General features: G+C 37.6%; 1 protein-coding gene across 24 annotated transcripts in view; it reads left to right on the forward strand.

Annotated features, from left to right (window-relative positions):
* LOC126278103 (Down syndrome cell adhesion molecule-like protein Dscam2) overlaps positions 1-21,126 on the forward strand; it is an 810,453-nt gene that overhangs the window by 722,189 nt on the left and 67,138 nt on the right. For all 24 annotated transcript variants that reach the window (XM_049977979.1, XM_049977968.1, XM_049977977.1 and 21 more), the window contains exon 30: positions 15,322-15,477. In XM_049977979.1, the coding sequence (XP_049833936.1) occupies positions 15,322-15,477 (156 nt within the window). The remainder of the gene's footprint in view (positions 1-15,321; positions 15,478-21,126) is intronic.

Raw genomic sequence — 21,126 nt, forward strand, 5'->3', positions numbered from 1 at the left:
TCTCTCTCTCTCTCTCTCTCTCTCTCTCTCTCTCTCTCTCTCTCTCTCTACTCACTCAATCAGCAAACACACACACACACACACACACACACACACACACACACACACACACACACATCTATGGCTACTGCAGATCAGTGGAGGATGGAAATGAAGGGATCACATCTAACGGATTGGGGCTGGGGTGAAAGGAGTTACTGAGCAGAAGAAGAGGTTTAGGGAAGGGTGCTAATGATAGGGAAACTGAAGCAGACAGTGCACAGCATAGGGCTGCAGCATGCACTCTGGCACTTGCAGGGCCATGCAACATTCACTGACGATTATGTGGAGGAGTGGATTGAAATGGTATTTCTGAACAGAGGAAGAAGAGACTGCAGGGAAAAGGATGAGGGTGCACAATTCGGAGGAGCTGGTATTTTGGGGAATCATCTGTATGCCATCGCTCATCTTGTAGCCCCATTTCCTTCCCCCTGTCTCCATTTCTCTGGTCTCAATCCATTCATCCACATCATCATCATTATGTTGCTGCACAAACTGACCAGTGCTGGTGCCCGTGTCACGTTCCTATCCCGTGTAACTGCTGCCTGGCCCTCCTGTCTGTCAGCCATCTCACCCTAGTTGAGCTGCTGTTCTGTATTCAGCCAGCAAAATGTAGCCATACAGGTGTGTGTGTTTGTGTGTGTGTTGGGGGGGGGGGGGGGGGAGGGGGTTACATTATTCCCCAAAAAGGGTTCATCTGAAAGCTAGCTAAGTTCTGTATCTTGTTTACATGCTTTTCAATGACTCAGCTGTTTGGTGTGTTACCTTCCACCAGGACTTCCCAGTACCATATTTATGTAAGATATATTTCAGGAGAAGCCAAGAATGTGTGGGACATTCTTGTTGTATATTCTAACAGCAGAAATAGACTTATTCTTGTGCATATTTCCAAACCAATGAAAATTGAAATGAATTGCATTCCTAAAACATGCTAATAAGGAACATATTTGTGAATTGTGAAGGACGAATAACAACAGTCAGTGCTACCCAACACCCTGAAGCCAAAAATGAAGTTCTTAAAAGCCTAGATTACTCAAGTTCCTATCTATAGACTGTTGATTGTGAGTACCAAAACAGCCCCAGCACTAACACTGACTCAATGGAAGTATGTCATAATGGATATAGTTTGTATGAAACAAATATGTGGTGTTTCACAATTCCTGTTACAGGCTTCTAGGTACTGTAGAGGGGACATAATAGAAAAAGTAGTGATAAGGAACTCGTATCAGAAAATTTACCAATTGGTTCGATATTAAGTTTGCAGATAGAATCATTTTCAAACCTGTCACTACAGGATGTGCACACACTGGAGACCTGTATGCTTTACAGGACCCCATGGCATGGGCAATGTTTCAGGTATACTCATCTTCTGCATGACAAAGGACATCATCTTTAAAAGCAAGAGTGCAGAACATCTGTGGAGAACCTCAGTCAACCCTCCTAATTGTAATTGTACCAATTCCTCACAGCCTTGTTATTGTCAGACAAATAGTATGTGATGCCATAATAACAGGGCTGTTGACAGCATCCTCTTTCCCAATTTGTGTGCATACTGTGAAGCATGAGCTTTGAGGATGATATGATATTCAAACTTGCCTTACATCCAAATTTTACATGGCAAAATGTAGCTTCCTGTCAAAACTTTATCTAATAGAGGGGTCTACAATCCAAAGCAGCGTGTAATAAGAATTCTGAAATGCCCTGCTTGTCATTGTTTTACGTAAAAAAAGTAACTACATTTTAATTTTCAAAGATTGAGCCACTGTATTTAAATACAAAAAATATTGACATTAGCCAATGAAATAGTTGCATAAATTTATGCAGTGCTACAACAGCATAATCCTTGAATATTGTATCTTAAGTATTACCACATGTCCAGGTACAGTTATCTTGTAGTTGATATCTAAGGAACTGAACCAGTGGCAGTTTTGTACTGAAACTCAATAATACAACTGCTTTTTAAATTGGGTAGTGGATAACTCATACCATAAAGATAGTTACATAAAGGGCAGTACATAAACATACTGCATTGTGCAGAACATGTAGTGACAGCAGATTGATTGTTGTTGAGAACCTATAATCATTGGTAATAGAGACTACCATTCCTCTCTGCTGGTGATGGCAAGGAAATTTAAGACTCATGCCATTATGATTTACTTGTTTGAAACTTGTTATTGGCACTGCGAGAATTTGTGTGGTTGAAAGTGATTTCATGAGAGATGAAAGTGTATAAATGTCATATTTGATGTTATCCGCAACATGATTAGTGGAGGCTATACATCTCAAGTGCTCAATTGTAATATGATTGTGTTCCTCACCACACTATTGATAACTTGCATAGCTGTCCAACTGTTCAGAAAGTAGGGAACGTTTCCATCATACGCCACTAGGCGTGCTCGGCAACTCAATCGGCATCCATCCGTGTAATTGGGAATGTCTCCGCATGTCTGTTTTTTTCGAATTTCTAATTTGAAATCGAATTTGGAATGTGCACTACAATCAAAACTCCCTCCAATTGTGAGGTGCAGTCTGTGATATGGTTTTGTTGACAAAAAACCTAAAACCTATAGAAATTTATTGTGAACTGAGCGAAGTGTACGGAAACAATGTAATGAATGAATGATCCATCAGAAAATGGAGCATTCAGTTTAAAAATGGACGAAACAACATTCATGATGAAGAGAAGAGTGGATGCACGAGCATTGTGACCGACAATCTTATCGCTAAAGCTGATGAAACGATTCGTGAAAACTGTCGCCTCACAATAATGGAACTTTCGCTTTTTTTTCCAAAAGTTTCATGGACTTTTTTGTTTGAATTTGTCACTCAAAAGCTAGGCTGCCACAAATTTTGTGCACGATGGGTGCCCAAAATGCTTACAGAGCACCATAAAGAACAGCGAATCGAGGCAACATTGACATTTCTGGAGACCTACCACAAACATGGTGATTCATTACTGGATCGAATTGTAACTGGTGATGTGACTTAGATGAAACATGTCGATTGCGAGACAAAATTACAGTCCATGGAGTCGGGGCACAAAAGGTCCTCCCAAGAACGAAGAAAATGTTTGCAAACCTTGACAACAAGGAAGTTAATGGTGACAGTGACAGTGACATGTTCTCGAACATGGAGTAACCATAAATTCTGCCTGGTACTGACAAACTTTGCACAGCCTTAGAAGAGCAGTCCATAGCAAACACCGAGGAAAGCTGACATCAAAGTTTTGTTTTTGCATGACAGTGCCAGACCTCACAGGCAAACCGCACTAAAGCTCTCCTTAATTCATTCAAAAAGGAAATTTTCCCTCGTCTTCCCTTCAGCCCCGATCTTGCAACAAGCGACTTCCACTTGTTTCCCAAGATGAGGAACTGGCTTGCAATGCAACGCTTTGCAGAAAAGTGGAATCCTCCACATTGCAGGAGATCAAGAACTATATCTTTCTTATTGAGTGTCACATTGACCAATGTAACTTCAAAGGAGGAAGCATGACTGATCTCAATAAATAGTATAATCTGATAATTCAACCATTCATGATATAGAAGAAAAGAAATAACAGTTCTGTGATTTCTCCATAATTTATAGTTACCAGTGATGTGTCATTATCAAAACAGTGGAAAATACAGGATGGAATATAACAGTATTATGAAAAGGGTAGTTGCTACTAACCATGTAGCCGAGACACTGAGTGGTAGATAGGCACAACAAAAAGACTGTTGGAAAGTTAGCTTTTGGCCAACAAGGCCTTTAGTGAAAATAGACAACACACACACACACACTCACTCACTCACTCACGCAAATGCAACTTACACGGGCGACCAAAGTCTGTGGCAGCTGAAGCCTAATTGTGAGCATCAGCACATGATAGGAGAGGCAACTGGGTGGTGGGGGTAAGGAGAATGCTTGGGCAGCAAAAGGGAGGGATAGCAGGGAAGAAGTGGGGGATGGTGAAGTGCTGCTAGTGGGAGCTTACAGGATGATGTGAAGAGAGAATAGGGCAGATAGGTGCAGTCAGGAAGTTAGGTGGTGGTTAGTGGGAAAGGAGAGAAGTTAAAGAGACTGAGTGTGCATTGGTGGAATAGAATGCTGTATAATGCTGAAATGGGAACAGGTAAGCAGCTAAATGGGTAAGGACAATGAGTAACGATGGTTGAGGGCAGAATGGTTATGGGAACATTGTCTATATAAACGGGTGATCAAAAAGTCAATACAAATTTGAAAACTTAATAAACCATGGAATAATGTGGATAGAGAGGTAAAAATTGACACACATGCTCGGAATGACACGGGGTTTTATTAGAACAAAAAAAAGTTCACAAAATGTCCAGCAGATGGCGCTGGACAGCAAAACGTCAGTGACTGTGCATGACAATCGTGTATAAAAGGAGCTGTAATGAGAGAGAGAATCAGATGCGCCAGCAGTCACAGCATGTTGACATTATCTGAAAAGGCGCTTCTAGTGAAGCTGTATTATCAGAATAGGGAATGTGTTAGTTCAGCGTTACGATCCTATTGCCATAGGAAGGGGATTCGAATGGGTAAAGGTCCGTTGACAAATGCAGCTTTGGCGAGAATGATTTTGAAGTTCGAAGCCACAGGTTGTTTAGATGATAGACCGCGTAGTGGCTGAACGAGCACAAGGCGTAATGCTACTGAGACAGTTCAGGAAGAAATGGAGACTGTAGCAGGTTCGCCTATGCACGGGGAAGTCAGCACTCGTGCAGTTGCATGTCGCACCAGCATTCCATACACTACTGTTTGGTTGGTACTTAGGCGTACCCTCTGATGCTATCTGTACCAAATCCATTGGTGTCATGAACTGTTAACTGGCGATTTAGTGAAGCGGAGGGCATTTTCGGTGTGAGCGTTTCAAAAGATGGCAGAAGATGACGATCAGTTGAGCATCCTGTTGTGGACCAAAGAAGCTCATTTCATGCTCCGAGGGTCTGTCAACCTCCACAACTGCAGAATTTGGGCTACCGAAAATCCTAGAACTGTCATGAAAACTCCATTGCACGACAAGAAAGTCACGGTATGGATTGGATTTACCACATCTACCATTATCGGGCATTTCTCTTCTAGGAAATGTGTGATTCTGGTTTTGTAACTGCTGCCGTGACGTGTGAGAGGTACGCCGATATGTTACAGAATTGCATCAAACTCAGCCTGGCTGATAAACACCTGCTGGAACGTACGATGTTTATGCAGGATGGCGCTCCACCCCATATTGCTAGACACGTGAAAGATCTCTTGCACGTGTCGTTTGGTGAGGATCATGTGCTCAGCCGCCACTTTCATCACGCTTGGCCTCCCAGGTCCCCAGACCTCAGTCCGTGCGATTATTGGCTTCGGGGTTACCTGATCTCGCAAGTGGATCGTGATCGACCGACATCTCTAGGGATGCTGAAAGACAACATCTGACACCAATGTCTCACCATATCTCCGGACATGTCTTTCAATGCTCTTCACAACATTATTCCTCGACGACAGCTATTGTTGAGGAATGATGGTGCACATATTGAGCATTTCCTGTAAAGAACATCATCTTTGCTTTGTCTTACTTTGTTATAGTAATTATTGCTATTCTGATCAGATGAAGCACCATCTGTCAGACATTTTTTGAACTTTTGTATTTTGGTTGTAATAAAACCCCGTTTCATTCCAAGCATGTGAGTCAATTTGTACCTCTCTATGTACATTATTCCGCAATTTATTCAGTTTTCAAATTTATACTGACTTTTTGATCACCTGGTATATTGCAGGCAGAGTTCCCACCAGCGCAGTTCAGAAAAGCTTGTGTTGGTGAAAAGGATCTAGATGGCATAGGCTCTGAGCCAGTCATTGAAATGAGGAACATGATTTCGGGTGGCATGCTTGGCAACGGGATGGGTCCAGCTGTTTCTTGGCCACAGTTTGTCGGTGGCCATTTATGCATACAGACAACTTGTTGGTTGTCATGCCCATGTAGAATGCCACACAGTGGTTGCAGCACAGCATGTAGATCAAAGGACTGGTTTCACAAGTAGCTTTCTTCGATGGGACAGGTGTTGTTTGTGACCGTACTGGAGTAGGTGGTGGTGGAAGAATGTATAGGATAGGTCTTGCATCTAGGTCTATTACAGGGATATGAGTCATGAGGCAAGGTGTTGGGAGAAGGGGTTGTATAGCGATGGATGAAGATATCCACAATCTTTTTACTTCCCTCCTTTTCCATTACCCTCTCCCTCCCACACTCCATGTAACCACCTAACTGCACCTAGTTGCTGTACTCTCTCTCCACCTTGTCCACAAGCAGCACTTCACCAGCATTTCACCATCCCCCACCCCTTCCTTGCTATCCCTTCCACTCCCCACTCCAGTCTCCTCCTTACCCCCACCACCTAGTTGCCTCTCCCATCATGCATTGCTGCTCACAGTCCAGCTTCAACTGACAGAGGCTGTGGTCATGTGTGTGTGAGTTGCATTTGTGTGTGTGTGTTGACTATTTTGTTATCCGAAAGTTCACTTTCTGACAGCTTTTTTTGTTGTGAATATCTGCAACTCGGCATCATCGCAATATGGTAAGTAGAAACTATCCTTTTTATTAACAGTGATATTCAGTAATGATACAGATTAAATTTTATACTCCTGAGTTAATGGTTGTTGGATTTTGACCATCATTCATAAATTTCCAGGACGAGTTAAGAATAAAATTGAAATTAAGAGTTATATTTCAGAATAGATTCTATGAATGAAATTTTATAGTGTACACAGTTAACTTATTTTCTTAACTCATTGATTCTGAATGGGGTTCCATAGCTTTTTATCAATTTTTCGCTCACCTGGAGGTGTGAAGTAATCTGTCACAAAAATCAGAAATATATTTTGTCCATGATTTAATTTTACTGTCAATCTTGCTATTGATTTATCGTTAGATATTCAAAGATGCCCTTCCCTTGAGTTTCAAAAGGATTTACACACTGTATCTTACTTTCCTGTGTAATGTGATGTAGTATAACTGTACTGTGCCTAGTTTGTGCAAAGCAAAGAACAAATTGAAATTTGAATTATTTGCACATAGAAAACTGTACCAGAATACAAAATATGTGAGGGCAAAGTTATGAGACACTATGCAGTTGCATAGATATGCATAGGTAGTAGGTTTCCTTCCATGAACTTAAGTACTTAAGTTGAAATGCATGAGACACTTTACATGCTTTGAGTTTAGTATCACCACTTGGTTTATGTGTTAATACTGTGCATAAATTCATTTCTTGGGTGACTGTATGGGCTATGATTGTCTCCACATCTGTTATGTGTGCAACACACCTAGATCACATTAAATGGTCAGAAAAATAAAGCATTTTAATACTATAGATTTATTTTCAACATTAACATTTAGTGCTGCCAGTAATTATTCTTTGTTGAATTTGTCTTGGTATGGCACTTTTGGTAATTATTTTACATTTTTGAGAAAGTTTTTACCACATAAAATTCTTATTTATAATTTATAACGTAATGAAAACTTACTTCAGAATGTGAAATATTTTACCAAATTACATGCACTAAGATGACCAAAAAATGCAATTCAGTTTTTGTTGTTAATACAAAATTACAGTTTTTATAATTATTATATTTTTGAAAAGTCGTTTTGTAATGGATGAAATATATCTGACATTTTATTATGTTTGCCCATATTTGTGTCTTGGGTTTCTGCATGTGTACACACAATTTTAGTTGCAGACAGCTAACAACACACAAGTGATTTACTGTTTTAATTACAATAAAAATGTTGCTACTTTATGAAAGTGATCAATCATTCAAGTAACTTCCGAAAGTCATGGTGAGCATGCTTTTGCTCCGGGGATGATCTGTCTAGCTTATTCGATATAAATAAACACAATTTTTTATTTTTGCATCTTGCTAAATTTCATTGCGTCAAATTTTAATTTGATTTGTGGATATGCTAATGTAAATATTTACAGGCTTTAGTCAAAATTTCAATAATGTGTACCACCAAACAATAAAGATAGATAACTATAGCTTACTTTGTCAAATGCCACAATGATCCTCTGATTGCATTTCTGGTGCATTTATTGCATTTTATATAGACAAAGGAAAAGCTGGCTTTTTGAACAGTGATTGGTTACATGAAAATACTTTTGAATGTATGTATTCAACCTTCTTCAGGACTCTCTTAAGATAATGTCAGTGATTAAGCTGGATGGCAAAATCTGTTTTCCCCCAAACCAAGATTTCAGCTATGCTTAAAAATTTTATTATCTGAGTAAAAATGCAGAAGATATTTATCTTTATTGTTCCTTAGAAATACTTTTTTTTCTTAGTTCAAGGTTTTTTAGTGGTCATTTGCAGCAAACACAGTCCATACAGAGTATTGTTTGTTTCCACACTTGGCAACCACATAATGTAAAACGATTTTTACAAAACCATGTTCTTTATAATGTATTTATGACTATGTACAGTTTATTTTACTTGAAGGCAATAACCTTACATTAAAGTTATGTTCAGGAGATACAATCTGTGATGTCCTATAAAGCAAGATAGCATTTGAACTGGAAAAATGATTCTTTTTCTTCTTCATTTTCTTCCTGTTTTATTAATTGAAACTCCACAATAATATGAGGAAATTTAATACCAAATTTTTAATCCCCTGGAAAGATAGCTACCCGTCTGCAGCTGTAAGTTTGTTAAACGAAAGAAAGAATAATTGAATATAACTTCTTATAATGAAGTAATTCTGTGAAACCCTTCCTTGTGTTGTCATTTATTTGATTTACCTACTGGGAAAGAAACAATAAAGTATTTTGTTTGATAAAATGAAGGATAAGTAGCAGAACTAAACAACCAAATTTTCCCTGTAAACCAGCAGGTTAGTGATCTCTCAGAAATCAAATAATGCACATTGGGGAAGTACACTGAATATTTAAATAAACTGGAGGGTCAGTTGGAAAAATAATTTACAAACATGAAAAACAATTTTAAAAAATTAAGAATACTCTGATGTAACTAGCAGAAAAGAAACTTCTGGCACTTAAAAAAAATGCAAGTACATAATAGGAGCCAGAAATGATGAAGGGAAAGTTACGGTTTAGCATGCAAATGTCATGGTCAGTAGAAAGGGATGACTAATTCACATAGACAAAAGTGACAAATACTGAAAATTGTTTTGTTGATGGAAGTACCACTGAATCCAGTTGAAGTGGTTTAAAGAAATCAAATAAAAGTATGAATCATAATGGCCAGAAGGGCCTAAGAATGTAGGACAACTTCGTAATATGGAGAATAAGCGAATATAGCAGAACTTAAAATCAACGGAGATGATAAGTGCATTATGATAATCTGTAAGGTTATTTAGAAATTGTTGTAAATATTGTACTTTTATTGCATAAATGATTTATCAAACAACCATGCTCTTATTTTCTTACTGTACTAAACAGAGCTATCTGTATGTATCATAAGATACCATCATGTGAAGTTTTAATGATTGTTTTGCTGGCAGTAATAGTGAAATAATTATAATGTTTGAGTGTACACAATAAGCTTTTGATAGTTTCTTAGACATGGATAGTAGGGTGGAAGATGATAATATGCATTTCCTAATGTTTTACTGATAAGGGGGCCTTCCGGTATTGGAAATTAGGTTTGGGATGAGACTTCGCAGATTAGTAGTATACTTCTTGAGTGTACACAATAAGCTTTTGATAGTTTCTTAGACATGGATAGTAGGGTGGAAGATGATAATACGCATGTCCTAATGTTTTACAGATAATTTATTGACAAGGGGGCCTTCCAGTATTGGAAATTAGGTTCGGGCTGAGTCTTCGCTGATTAGTAGTATACTTCAAATGCGTCCAATCATAGAAGTCTTAAAGCGCGCTATCCAGAAAATTCTGGAAAAAAAAGGGCTCTGCAGTTTTAACCATAGCTCTTTCGCATCCTTTATATATGGTCAGAGTAACATTCCAGTATACACATGGAATACCTCAGTGAGTAGCATGCTAGACTGTCATTCAGCTAATTTGGGTTCGATCCTACCTATCTGCTGGTACAGTTTCATTATTTAAAAAAAAAGTTCTAAAAATTATAATGAATGTTAAATAAAGTTAATTACCTAAAGTATTATCAGTTAAATCATAAATAATTTTAATTGTTTCTGAAATGGCTGTTGCAGCTATTTCAAATGTGAATTACACTCATCAATATTTTCTTTTTAAAAAGTTGTATAATTTGCAATTTGTTGGAGGCAAATTAGTTATCACTGTCACAAAATTCTAGGTGGGTTTTAATTACAGAATATCCTGTTTATTTGGCAATTTTTTATTTGATGTGCAACCGCGAGAATCATAATTGCCATAAAAACATTAAAAACAAAAAATATTTTGGCATCTTGCACACTTTATGAAGGATGATTGTTTACAAGAACAATGTTTTTGTAAAAGGCCTGTGGCTTTTGTTGACATTCCTGAGAACTTCTCTTCCATCATAAAAGTTGGAAGCATACCAGGCATATTGGATCATTTCCTTAAAAATTGGTGATGGCAGCTGGTGATGGACTGGTATTTTTATACAGTCATCATGAGAATTTATTTATCTATTATTTTCAACTAGAAAAGCACAACTTTGTACACACTTTATCAGATTTTTTACTTGTCTATAAAAAATAGACATCACATGGTTCAACAAGTGGAGTACATTTCAGAGGAATCACTTTAATTGTAGATCTTGGTGATTTCACATCATCCTGAAAGATTTTGTTATATAATTCAGGCTTTGCTTGTCCATCCCAAGAGTCAATAACTAACAGAAACCGTTCTTGACCCACATAAGATTTCAAACACCAATTGAGAAAGTCACTATTAGTTCTGTCATTAGTTTCACAGAGTTGCAAGACATAATTACTACCACATTTTTATAATTTTTCTCATACTCCTTTAAGTTTTGTGAACCCAGGGACCAAAGTTACCATTTGACTCTTATATACAAACACTTGAGTTAGGATGTTTCCACACAGAGTGACACCATATTGAGCACTATATGTATGCATCACTTTATTAATGTCATGTCTTTTGAGAAAAATAGTTTTGCTTCCTTTGACAGCCAGAGCCCTTTTGTGCACCGACAGATACTGAGAACCTGGAGAGAAAAAATAGCTGAAATTCAAGTATTTTGTCAGAGAATCTTAAAAATAAAGAGCAAAATGAATTTTTAAATAGTGTGCTTTAAACACCCATCTAGTCGGCATTGATAACAAAATCTTTGTTGAAATTCAGAATCAATTTTTAAGTCTGGGTTCAAGCAGTGTCTGCAGCAGCCAACGTTTCTTTGATAGTAACCATTTCTTTACTCGGAATAAATTTTGTCATTTTTCATGGACAAATTCCATGCTTATTTTTGAATATATGAACCCAGCTTTCAGAAGCTTTAAATTCGAAATTTTTGAACTGTTGCACTGCTTCTAAAGTTCACTCTCATAAATTCTGTGTAGTCACTTGCTGATAAATCCCTTTGGCTTAAACAAACTGATCATACATCCAGGAACTGATTGCTGTATACTTATCAAATTGATTGCCTCCTTTTTATTTTATTTCTCCCTCCCCCGGAATAAATAATATTCACTCTATAAGCTGTGGGATTCATACTTTTCAAAAGGTTCAACTTCACAGTTTTCATTTTCACGAGCAAGTTTGGCATCAGTCACAAGTATTGTCAGCCAACATTATACTTTTTGAAAGGTTCCACTTAACAGTTTACATTTTCATGAACAAGTCTGACATCAGTCACAAGTATTGTGTCCGCCAACATGTCTGTAAATGTCTTCACTCATCTACATCTACATTTATACTCCGCAAGCCACCCAATGGTGTGTGCCGGAGGGCACTTTACGTGCCACTGTCATTACCTCCCTTTCCTGTTCCAGTCGCGTATGGTTTGCGGGAAAAACGACTGCTGGAAAGCCTGCGTGCGCACTCGAATCTCTCTAATTTTACATTTGTGATCTCCTCGGGAGGTATAAGTAGGGGGAAGCAATATATTAGATACCTCATCCAGAAACACACCCTTTTGAAACCTGGACAACAAGCTACACCGCGATGTAGAGCGTCTCTCTTGCAGAGTCTGCCACTTGAGTTTGCTAAACATCTCCATAACGCTATCACGCTTACCAAATAACACTGTGATGAAACGCGCTGCTCTTCTTTGGATCTTCTCTATCTCCTCTGTCATCCCGAACTGGTATGGATCCCACACTGATGAGCAATACTCAAGTATAGGTCGAACGAGTGTTTTGTAAGCCACCTCCTTTGTTGATGGACTACAGTTTAGAAAATGTAATGTGGCACCCGCCTTACCAACAGTTAATTTCATATGATCATTCCACTTCAAATCGTTCCACACGCATACTCCCAGATATTTTACAGAAGTAACTGCTACCAGTGTTTGTACCGCTATCATATATAATCATACAATAAAGGATCCTTCTTTCTATGTATTCGCAATACATTACATTTATTTATGTTAAGTGTCAGTTGCCATTCCCTGGACCAAGTGCCTATCCGCTGCAGATCTTCCTGCATTTCGCTGCAATTTTCTAATGCTGCAACTTCTCTGTATACTACAGCATGAAAAGCCGCATGGAACTTCCAACACTATCTACTATGTCAGTTATATATATTGTTAAAAGCAATGGTCCCATAACACTCCCCTGTGGCACTCCAGAGGTTACTTTAATATCTTTAGACGTCTCTCCATTGAGATCAACATGCTGTGTTCTGTTTGCTAAAAACTCTTCAATCCAGCCACTCAGCTGGTCTGACACTCCAAAGGCTCTTACTTTCTTTAACAGGCGACAGTGCGGAACTGTATCAAATGCCTTCCGGAAGGTAAGAAAAATGACATCTACCCAGGAGCCTGTATCTAATATTTTCTGGGTCTCATGAACAAATAAAGCGAATTGGGTCTCACACTATTGCTGGGTCTGGAATCCATGTTGATTCCTACAGAGTAGATTCTGGGTTTCCTGAAATGGTATGATACATGAACAAAAAACATGTTCTAAAATTCTACAACAGATCGATGTCAGAGATACAGGTCTATAGTTTTGCGCATCTGCTCGACAACGCTTCTTGAAGACTGTGACTACCTGTACTCTTTTCCAATCATTTAGAACCTTCCATTCCTCTAGAGACTTGCGGTACATGGCTGTTAGAAGGGGGGCAAGTTCTTTCGCGTACTCTGTGTAGAATCGAATTGGTATCCCGTCAGGTCCAGTGGACTTTCCTCTGTTGAGTGATTTCAGTTGCTTTTCTATTCCTTGGACACTTATTTTGATGTCAGCCATTTTTTCGTTTGTGCGAGGATTTAGAGAAGGAACTGCAAAGCGGTCTTCCTCTGTGGAACAGCTTTGGAAAAAGGTGTTTAGTATTTCAGCTTTATGTATGTCATCCTCTGTTTCAATGCCATCATTGAATATTTGAATGCAATCAAATAATTTGCAGCAAGCAAGCTTTCATAATAAACAATTGAATTTTTTAACATCACCTTTGACACTTTACTGTATAATGAATCTGCAGCTTCTGATACTTTTGCGATGTCTTCATTGACAGACATTTATAATTCATAACATTGTAAAAATTTCAATAATATTTCACAGTACTCTGTAAATGTCAGGAAGGAACTTCTACTGTAACAGATAAGGCACATTGCTTGATTGGTTGCATGCTGGCCTTATCACTTACTGACCGTCGGCCTGTTTGTATATACAATAGGTCAACAGCTATGTTCTGCTTTTCCTCAAATACCCCGGTTCCTCATATTTGCAAAGAATATTTATAATCCATTCATAGCTTATAATATCCCACAATTTTGTAATAACATTGTAATGATAGTAATTAACACTTTAATTTACATCCATTAAAAATTCATTTGAAATGATTCAACTTCTTAAAAAGAAAATATTCATGTGTGTAATTCTCATTTTAGGTAACCTTTGACACCCATTTCATAAACAAAAGAAAGTTATTTTTTATTTATTTGATAGTACTTTAGGTCTTCAACTTTATTTAAATGTGATTATAATTTTTATAACAATTAAGAAAACAAAATAAAATTGAGCCTGCAGGTAGGATTTAAAGTGTGTCAACCATATGACATTGCAACCATATGACAGTGCTAGTCACTGAGCTATTTCACCTGTGTGCTGGAAAGCTACGTCTGGCCATATATAAGATCTGTACGAGTTGTGCTTAAAATTTTAGAGCCTTTTTTCTTAGAATTTTTGGGATAGTTTGCTTTAAGACTTCTGTGAGTCAACACCATTGAAATATGCTACCAAACTGTGAAGTCTCATCCCGAACTGAATTTCTGAGACCAGAAGGTCCCATTGTGAGTAGTGAAAATAGACAACGCTTAGCATGGACATGAAAAATGTGATAATCATGGTAGCTGAGTCATGAACGGGCCTAGACCAATACAAAATATTGTCATGAAAGTTGTGAACCTTTTGATGTAAACTAGTCAGTATTAATTGGTGATGTAGTAGCACAAACAATATGCACACTGACATTTTTCATAGGCCAACTGTGTTATGTAAAGAGCCTGTTGGCTTCAGATACTAAAATGTGAATACATTCTGGTTGAAACAGGGTTCCTGCAAGAATCTGTGTTATCATTAATCCTCATGCAGAATTGTGAACAGTACTTGCATTTCTGCAGATCACTCCCCTGTCCACAAGCCATGTTATGGTTAGCCTTGACTAGCCAGTGTAATTCATTGCATATTTCAGTATAAATGAGTTGTAATTTAATTTCTTTTCACTACTCTGAGATGCGTGTGTTCTCAGAGAATATTAGAGCACTTCCAGCACTTACATAGATTGAAGAGAGACTATGTATCACAGATGTAAAAAATTCATTGGTTGCTACATTTATATAATTTTTTTAAGGATTCAAAATTGTGCTGTTTATTCAGAAAAAAGAAAGCTACATCGGTGTTACCTAAATCTGCAAAAGAAGTTATAATATATAATATGTTTACCAAAATTCATGCTTTCAAAATACTGTTATGTAATATGGATAAGAAATCTGGGCAACTTTCATCATATATTTGTATACAACTAGTTAGAAAAATAGTCTTATTCACAGATTGCATCTCCATAAAAAATGCATGATTATTAGTTGGTAGAATTAGATCCTTAAAAAAGAAATAAAGAGTAGCATGAAAAATGAGGCGACACATTAGGTGTGGCCTGCTTGTTTGTTGTGAAATAGAGGCTTCATCTATTACAGATGATGTAGTGTACAACCAGTCTGCTGGAGGCAACGCTACAGTGGACAAGCGCCGACCGGATCTGCGCGATGAGCTCGGCTACATTGCACCACCAAATCGCAAGTTGCCTCCTGTACCTGGATCCAACTACAACACCTGTGATCGTATCAAGAGAGGTACAGTAATAAGTAAGGCCAGTTTGTCATTACAATGTAGTGACATTCTCTTTCTGTCCAAAAATATAACAGACATTTCTAAATCTTTCTAAATATGCATGCGTCACATGTGATGCGAATTTATTCGTAGAAGAGCGGAATTTTTTCAAATAAATGGTGTAGCATGGTGATCCAAGCTAGCATGTGGTGTTCCATTTATAGAATTATTTGATAATTAAAAGTTTATTTTGCTGTGTTCTTGCCTCGGCCTGCTTATTTCAAGGCAAATTTGCCATATAGTGTACATTATTCTAAGCTCGTTATGTGTGTTTATTTTGTGTCCTGACCTCCTTGTGTACCATCCTTTCCCAGAATAACTGAACATTAAAAGCCATCATATCAAGTTGCTGCATCCAATATGTTAGTGTCAAGTAGATCGTTTTTCGCTTCTGATGAATACTTTGAATACGAAAGAATAATTTTCTGCAGAGGAAGAAACTGAAACAAAGTTAAAGAAAGGTGGCTGTCTGAGTAAAGAATCACTGCTAATTCAAATGCACAATATTGTATCTTGTTAATTTGCTTGCCCTCATGTTATTAATATTGTAACAAAATAAAATTAGATATGAAAGAATAGGATGTTGATAGATGCATATGAAAAATGACCAATTTTTATGTTTGCTAATCTGCATCTACTAGGTAAGTAAATCTTTTTGTACCATATTTTTCATCTTTTATGGTTGTAGTTTCATTTCAGACTATTCTTTGTTTTAGTAATGTTTTACATACAAATAGAAATATAATCACTTGTTAGGTCAATGGCTACAATTATTTCAGAATATTTAGGCACAACCCTGTTTATGCCATAAACAATATCAGTACAAATTTTCTGACATCTCATCCATAATCATGTACATGACTACAAGAAAAAAGAGTCATCAGCTGCTGTACACAGCCAACAAACGGAATCAGTGAATTTTATTCTTGTTTTGGACAGACATAAGGAAAGCAAGTAATAATGAGGGACATGGTGATAAAGATGTAGATTTCCACCTCCTCCCACAGCCGCCATAATAATAAAAAAACTGTTAATTATAAATTAGAGTAAATATATATAAGAGAGTTATTATTATTATTATTATTATATTAACAAAGGGTGATATCTCCATTACTTGAACAGTTAGCTTCAAACATTATATAGTATGATGTCTTCTATCAAGAACTGACAAAGAGCATAAAGATGAAAGTGAGGTACATATGCAGGAAGGAGACTGTGGAAGGGGAGTGCAGGTATACTGAATTGCTCTCTATCAGCTGCTGACTCTTAATCTCAAAAGTGGGTTAAAATAGGGATTACATTCCATGATCAACAACTGGATCACTGAACTGCGTAGTAGTGTCAGAGAACAGGAGGAAAAAGTGAACACTAAGTGAAAAAACATTTGGCTGAAAGGTGAAAATTACTTTCAGATAGATAATTGCTGGGCTCCTTGATTCATGTTGAGACTTTGGGACGTTTACAGCCCCATGGATGGGAGGTGAGTACAGGCTGGACATAGGTGTGGGAAGTTTAGAGAAATACATAATAGGATACGAAAGAATAATTAACAAATGAAATAGATGCAAAACAGAGACTACAGCCTAGAAGTTGAATTAAGTGAAGCTTGACTTGAATGAACAATGAAGGGATTGCAGACTGACAAAAACAATGATATGAAAGTGCTGAGGAAACATTATTAGTGGCATGTTTATTCATATATCGGAAAGAAATAACAACACACAACGAATGAATGAGGTAGGACGGTGCTTAAGGCTTTGCACTAGCACTAAGGGGCAGCAGCGTTTAAATTCTTACTTGTCAATCTGTATTTAAGTTTTCCGTAGTTTCACTAAACTGAACATTGTAACAGAATGGTTTAGTTGAAAAGGACATGGGCTCGTTCATTTGAAAAGAACATGACCCTTATCCTTCCCCATCATTGACCAATCCAAGTTTGTGCTCCTTGTGTGATGACTTCATTATCAATGGGACATTAAACGCTAGTCTTCCTCCCATTTTACAGTATGTAATACCTAATAAAATGGCACAAATGGATTGCAGTTAATGTTTCTACCCACCACATAGAGGATGTATACAGTTGTGGACAGGCACAATGACAAAAGCTGCTAAAATATTAAGCTTTCTCACGAAATCCTCCTTCCAAAATAAAAAAATAAAAAACGCACACACGCATTCACATAAGGACAACTCTTTCACTTGTGGCCACTGTTTGCACATGCTGGGATCTGACTGCCAGAAATGGTAGAGCATATGATAAAATAAAGCTGTAAAATTTGCTAAAATTAACAGCCAAGCTCCAGCATCCAGAAACTGCAGCCATGTTTGTGAGTTGCACTTATGTGTGAATGTCTGTGTGCTTTCTAGTTTGGAAGAAGGACTCTGTCCAAAAGCTTGATAATATTTTAGCAGTGTTTTTCATTATGACTGCCTGCAACTTAGTTCCTCCCTTATGTGGCGAATAGCAGTCTGTCCTTTCCATATTGCTGTTATTCCATTCTGGGCTTCCCATTATCTGATTTAGCAGTGCAAATAATAAAATTAAAAATAACATAGAACCACACATGGGGAATTTCGTAATGAAAACAAATTTGTAAAATAGTGAAACATGACAAATATTGAAGCAATAATACAGAAATAGAAGAGCATGTGATAAAATAAAGCCATAATGTGCGAAAACTGTTGTATAAAAAAGTAGAACATTTAAAGGATTGAATTGGAAACGTTCTCAGAATTGTGGGCAAAGTGACATACTTGAAAGGGACGAGAAGGAGTAGGAGAGGCTTGTATAATCAAAACTGGTCAGTAAAGTGTTTTACACATAAAGGAGACATTAGTTACTTCATGCCTTTTATCAAACTTGATTATGTGCCAACATCATAGTCTGCCACAGTAAATGCATTATTATGTTATCTGTGACACCAAGCCCATCCCTCCATCACTTCCAGGACCTTCCAAGCAAACCTTATTAGCATCACAGCTGAGGCTGAAAGGCATTCAGATGTGCGAGCCACCGATTTGCTCAGTTATTAAATCACTTTTTATAGTCTTCAGTTCTTCCTGTTTCTTTAATCATTGATATCTCATCTAGATGAAAAATGTTTGTTATCATTGTTTTGCCAAAAAATTAATACACTTTCAGATCGACTAAAACTGTTATTGACTGGTATACATTGATTTTAATTTTGCTGGAGGTGATGGATAGGGTCATAAATAGTTTATAACCAAAGGGTGGCAATGGGGAAAAGGAATATAGCAGAGAAATAAAGGCTGTTAAAATAAAATAAAAGGAGAGGGAGAAGAATATGAAATACTGGGAGGGTGAATACTAGGACAACAGACAATTTACAGACGTTACACAAATTTGAGACAGTAAGCAGTGATGGGAGAAACCATTGAGTTTATGTGGATGGATAGAATGAAATGTATGATACAGAGCAAGGACAACTTTCCGACTGTGAAGTTCTCAGGAGTAAGTGCTAAAAACCCAAATGGTGTAGCATGTGGCAAAGTTCTTGCTGTTTAGGAGACAGTGACATTGATAGTGAAAACAGATAGGCACAAATTATATCTCTGATGTACAATATCCAAGTACAGGAAACACAGTGCACCTTACAAACGAAAAATCTCATTCTAATTACAGTTTAACATAACTGTAACTGTCCACCAAACACAGCATTTCCATCATATAATTCCTATTGTCATCTTCTCTGCTTCTTCATCTTGGTTAACTCTTTCATTTGTGTCACCCATTTACCTTATTTGTTTTGATACCTTGGGAAGAATAATCTTCAGTGGTACCCTTCCATCAGATATCCTTCCCTTCAGTCCCTTTTTCATTTACCTTGCCTGTGTGCCTCTCCTTCATCCAGTCTTTTTCCATACTCATTTCTGAGGTATCCAAAGGACGCATCTGTTCCCCTCCCCCCATTATGTCTTGACTTTCTATATTTCTTGCACTCAAGTGCAAGAGATATTTTCTTTCAAGAATGTTAAAAGTTTCTTTCCCATTATGCTGTTCCCTGTTTTTTTTCTCAATAAAGTAACTGTGTAACTGTCAGTCCTCTGCTGCTACAAATGAAGTAATAACAATAAAAGAAATAATAATTATAATGTGAATGAAAGAGAGTGGAAGGAATGCAGGTATCATGACACAGCAATGAAACAATAACAGCACAGGAAAAATAAAATAGAGCAATGCAGAGTTGAAGCATGAAACAAATAATGATTGAAAGCAGTGAATGAAATGGTAAGGAGAGGTTGTTAAGCGGTACAAAACGGTTAAATGATGTAGTATTTCAAAGAGATGAACAGAAGCTGATGACATTTTGGTCCTATAAAGTGTGTCGAGTAGATTGATGAGTAGGTTTAAAGCAGAAAATGTCTCACTGGAATAACTGTAAAGGAGAAAATGATAATAGTTGGACAAATGGAAACAACTGTTATCATTAAATTGGGAATGGTAGTCATAATATTCCAGATCTGCAGAGTGAAGTGCTAAAGTCCTTGCAAGTTAATTGCTATCCACTCACTGACAGAACGGAGAATAGACATGTGATATACAGAGGAGTACCATATATTCTGACAATCAATGCATGAAATATACCCCTTTAAGAAAAGTGTCAATAATGAGAATACTGTCTCCAAACTTCAGTAACTTTTACGTGTAATGATTAAATTTCCAGTCTCAAAAATTATTTGTTCCTTTAGTAGTGGATATTTTGTACATGACATTGCAGATTTCATATTGCCAGCAACATAAAGTATTATGAAGTACTGTTTTGGAGCATGCAGAGAATTAATACCTTTATATCCTTTTCCATTATAGGATGTTCAATGTTATACCTCCCCCCTCTCCTCCCTCCTATGGGCATGATACCCATCCCATATATTCACACACACACACATGCCTCAGATAATCTCATGTTGTCTTAAATTTTTTGGTGCCCAGGAAGATAAAATGAAAGTGACATGAGTAAAGTTAACTTCAACAACACAGAAAAAATTCTAATTTGTTACGTACATCATCACAACATACTGTAATTTTACTCAAAGACGCATTTTCTGATTATGTTCTACCTCTAAAGTGTGGTTCAAATAGATTTCGGGCTTGCAGCCGGTCGTCGTAAACTTCTTCGCACGATATTTCGGCTGGACAAGTGCCAGCCATCTTCAGGTGAGCTGAACGAGGACTGACGAAGACATTCTCTGTTCCGTCTTATATAGTGCTCTGATAGTACTGCCGTGCATGCGTTGCAGTCGCGGTGACAGAAGGACCACACCGCCCAGCAACAGCGCCCTCGCTGGTGGAACTGCGAAACTCAGGTGCCGTCGGTATTGTCGCTGGCTGCAGGTATCGATGTCTTCTGGCGTCTTCGTCTCGAGAAAATTTCTGTGATGATGGGATTCCAAGCATTATTCAATTGGTAACCACTGTCCCGGTTCATTAAATTTCCAGCAATGCGTATTTCAACGGATTCTTTAATAATGGAGTCCCAAAAAGTTGTTGCTGTGGCCAAAATCGAAGTTTTGTCGTACTCCATTGAATGTCCGTTAGAAATACAATGTTCCGCAACTGCAGATTTACTGGGTTGCAGTAGACGAGTGCAACG

The sequence above is a fragment of the Schistocerca gregaria genome, chromosome 6, assembly GCF_023897955.1.
Source record: "Schistocerca gregaria isolate iqSchGreg1 chromosome 6, iqSchGreg1.2, whole genome shotgun sequence".
Lineage (NCBI taxonomy): Eukaryota > Metazoa > Arthropoda > Insecta > Orthoptera > Acrididae > Schistocerca > Schistocerca gregaria.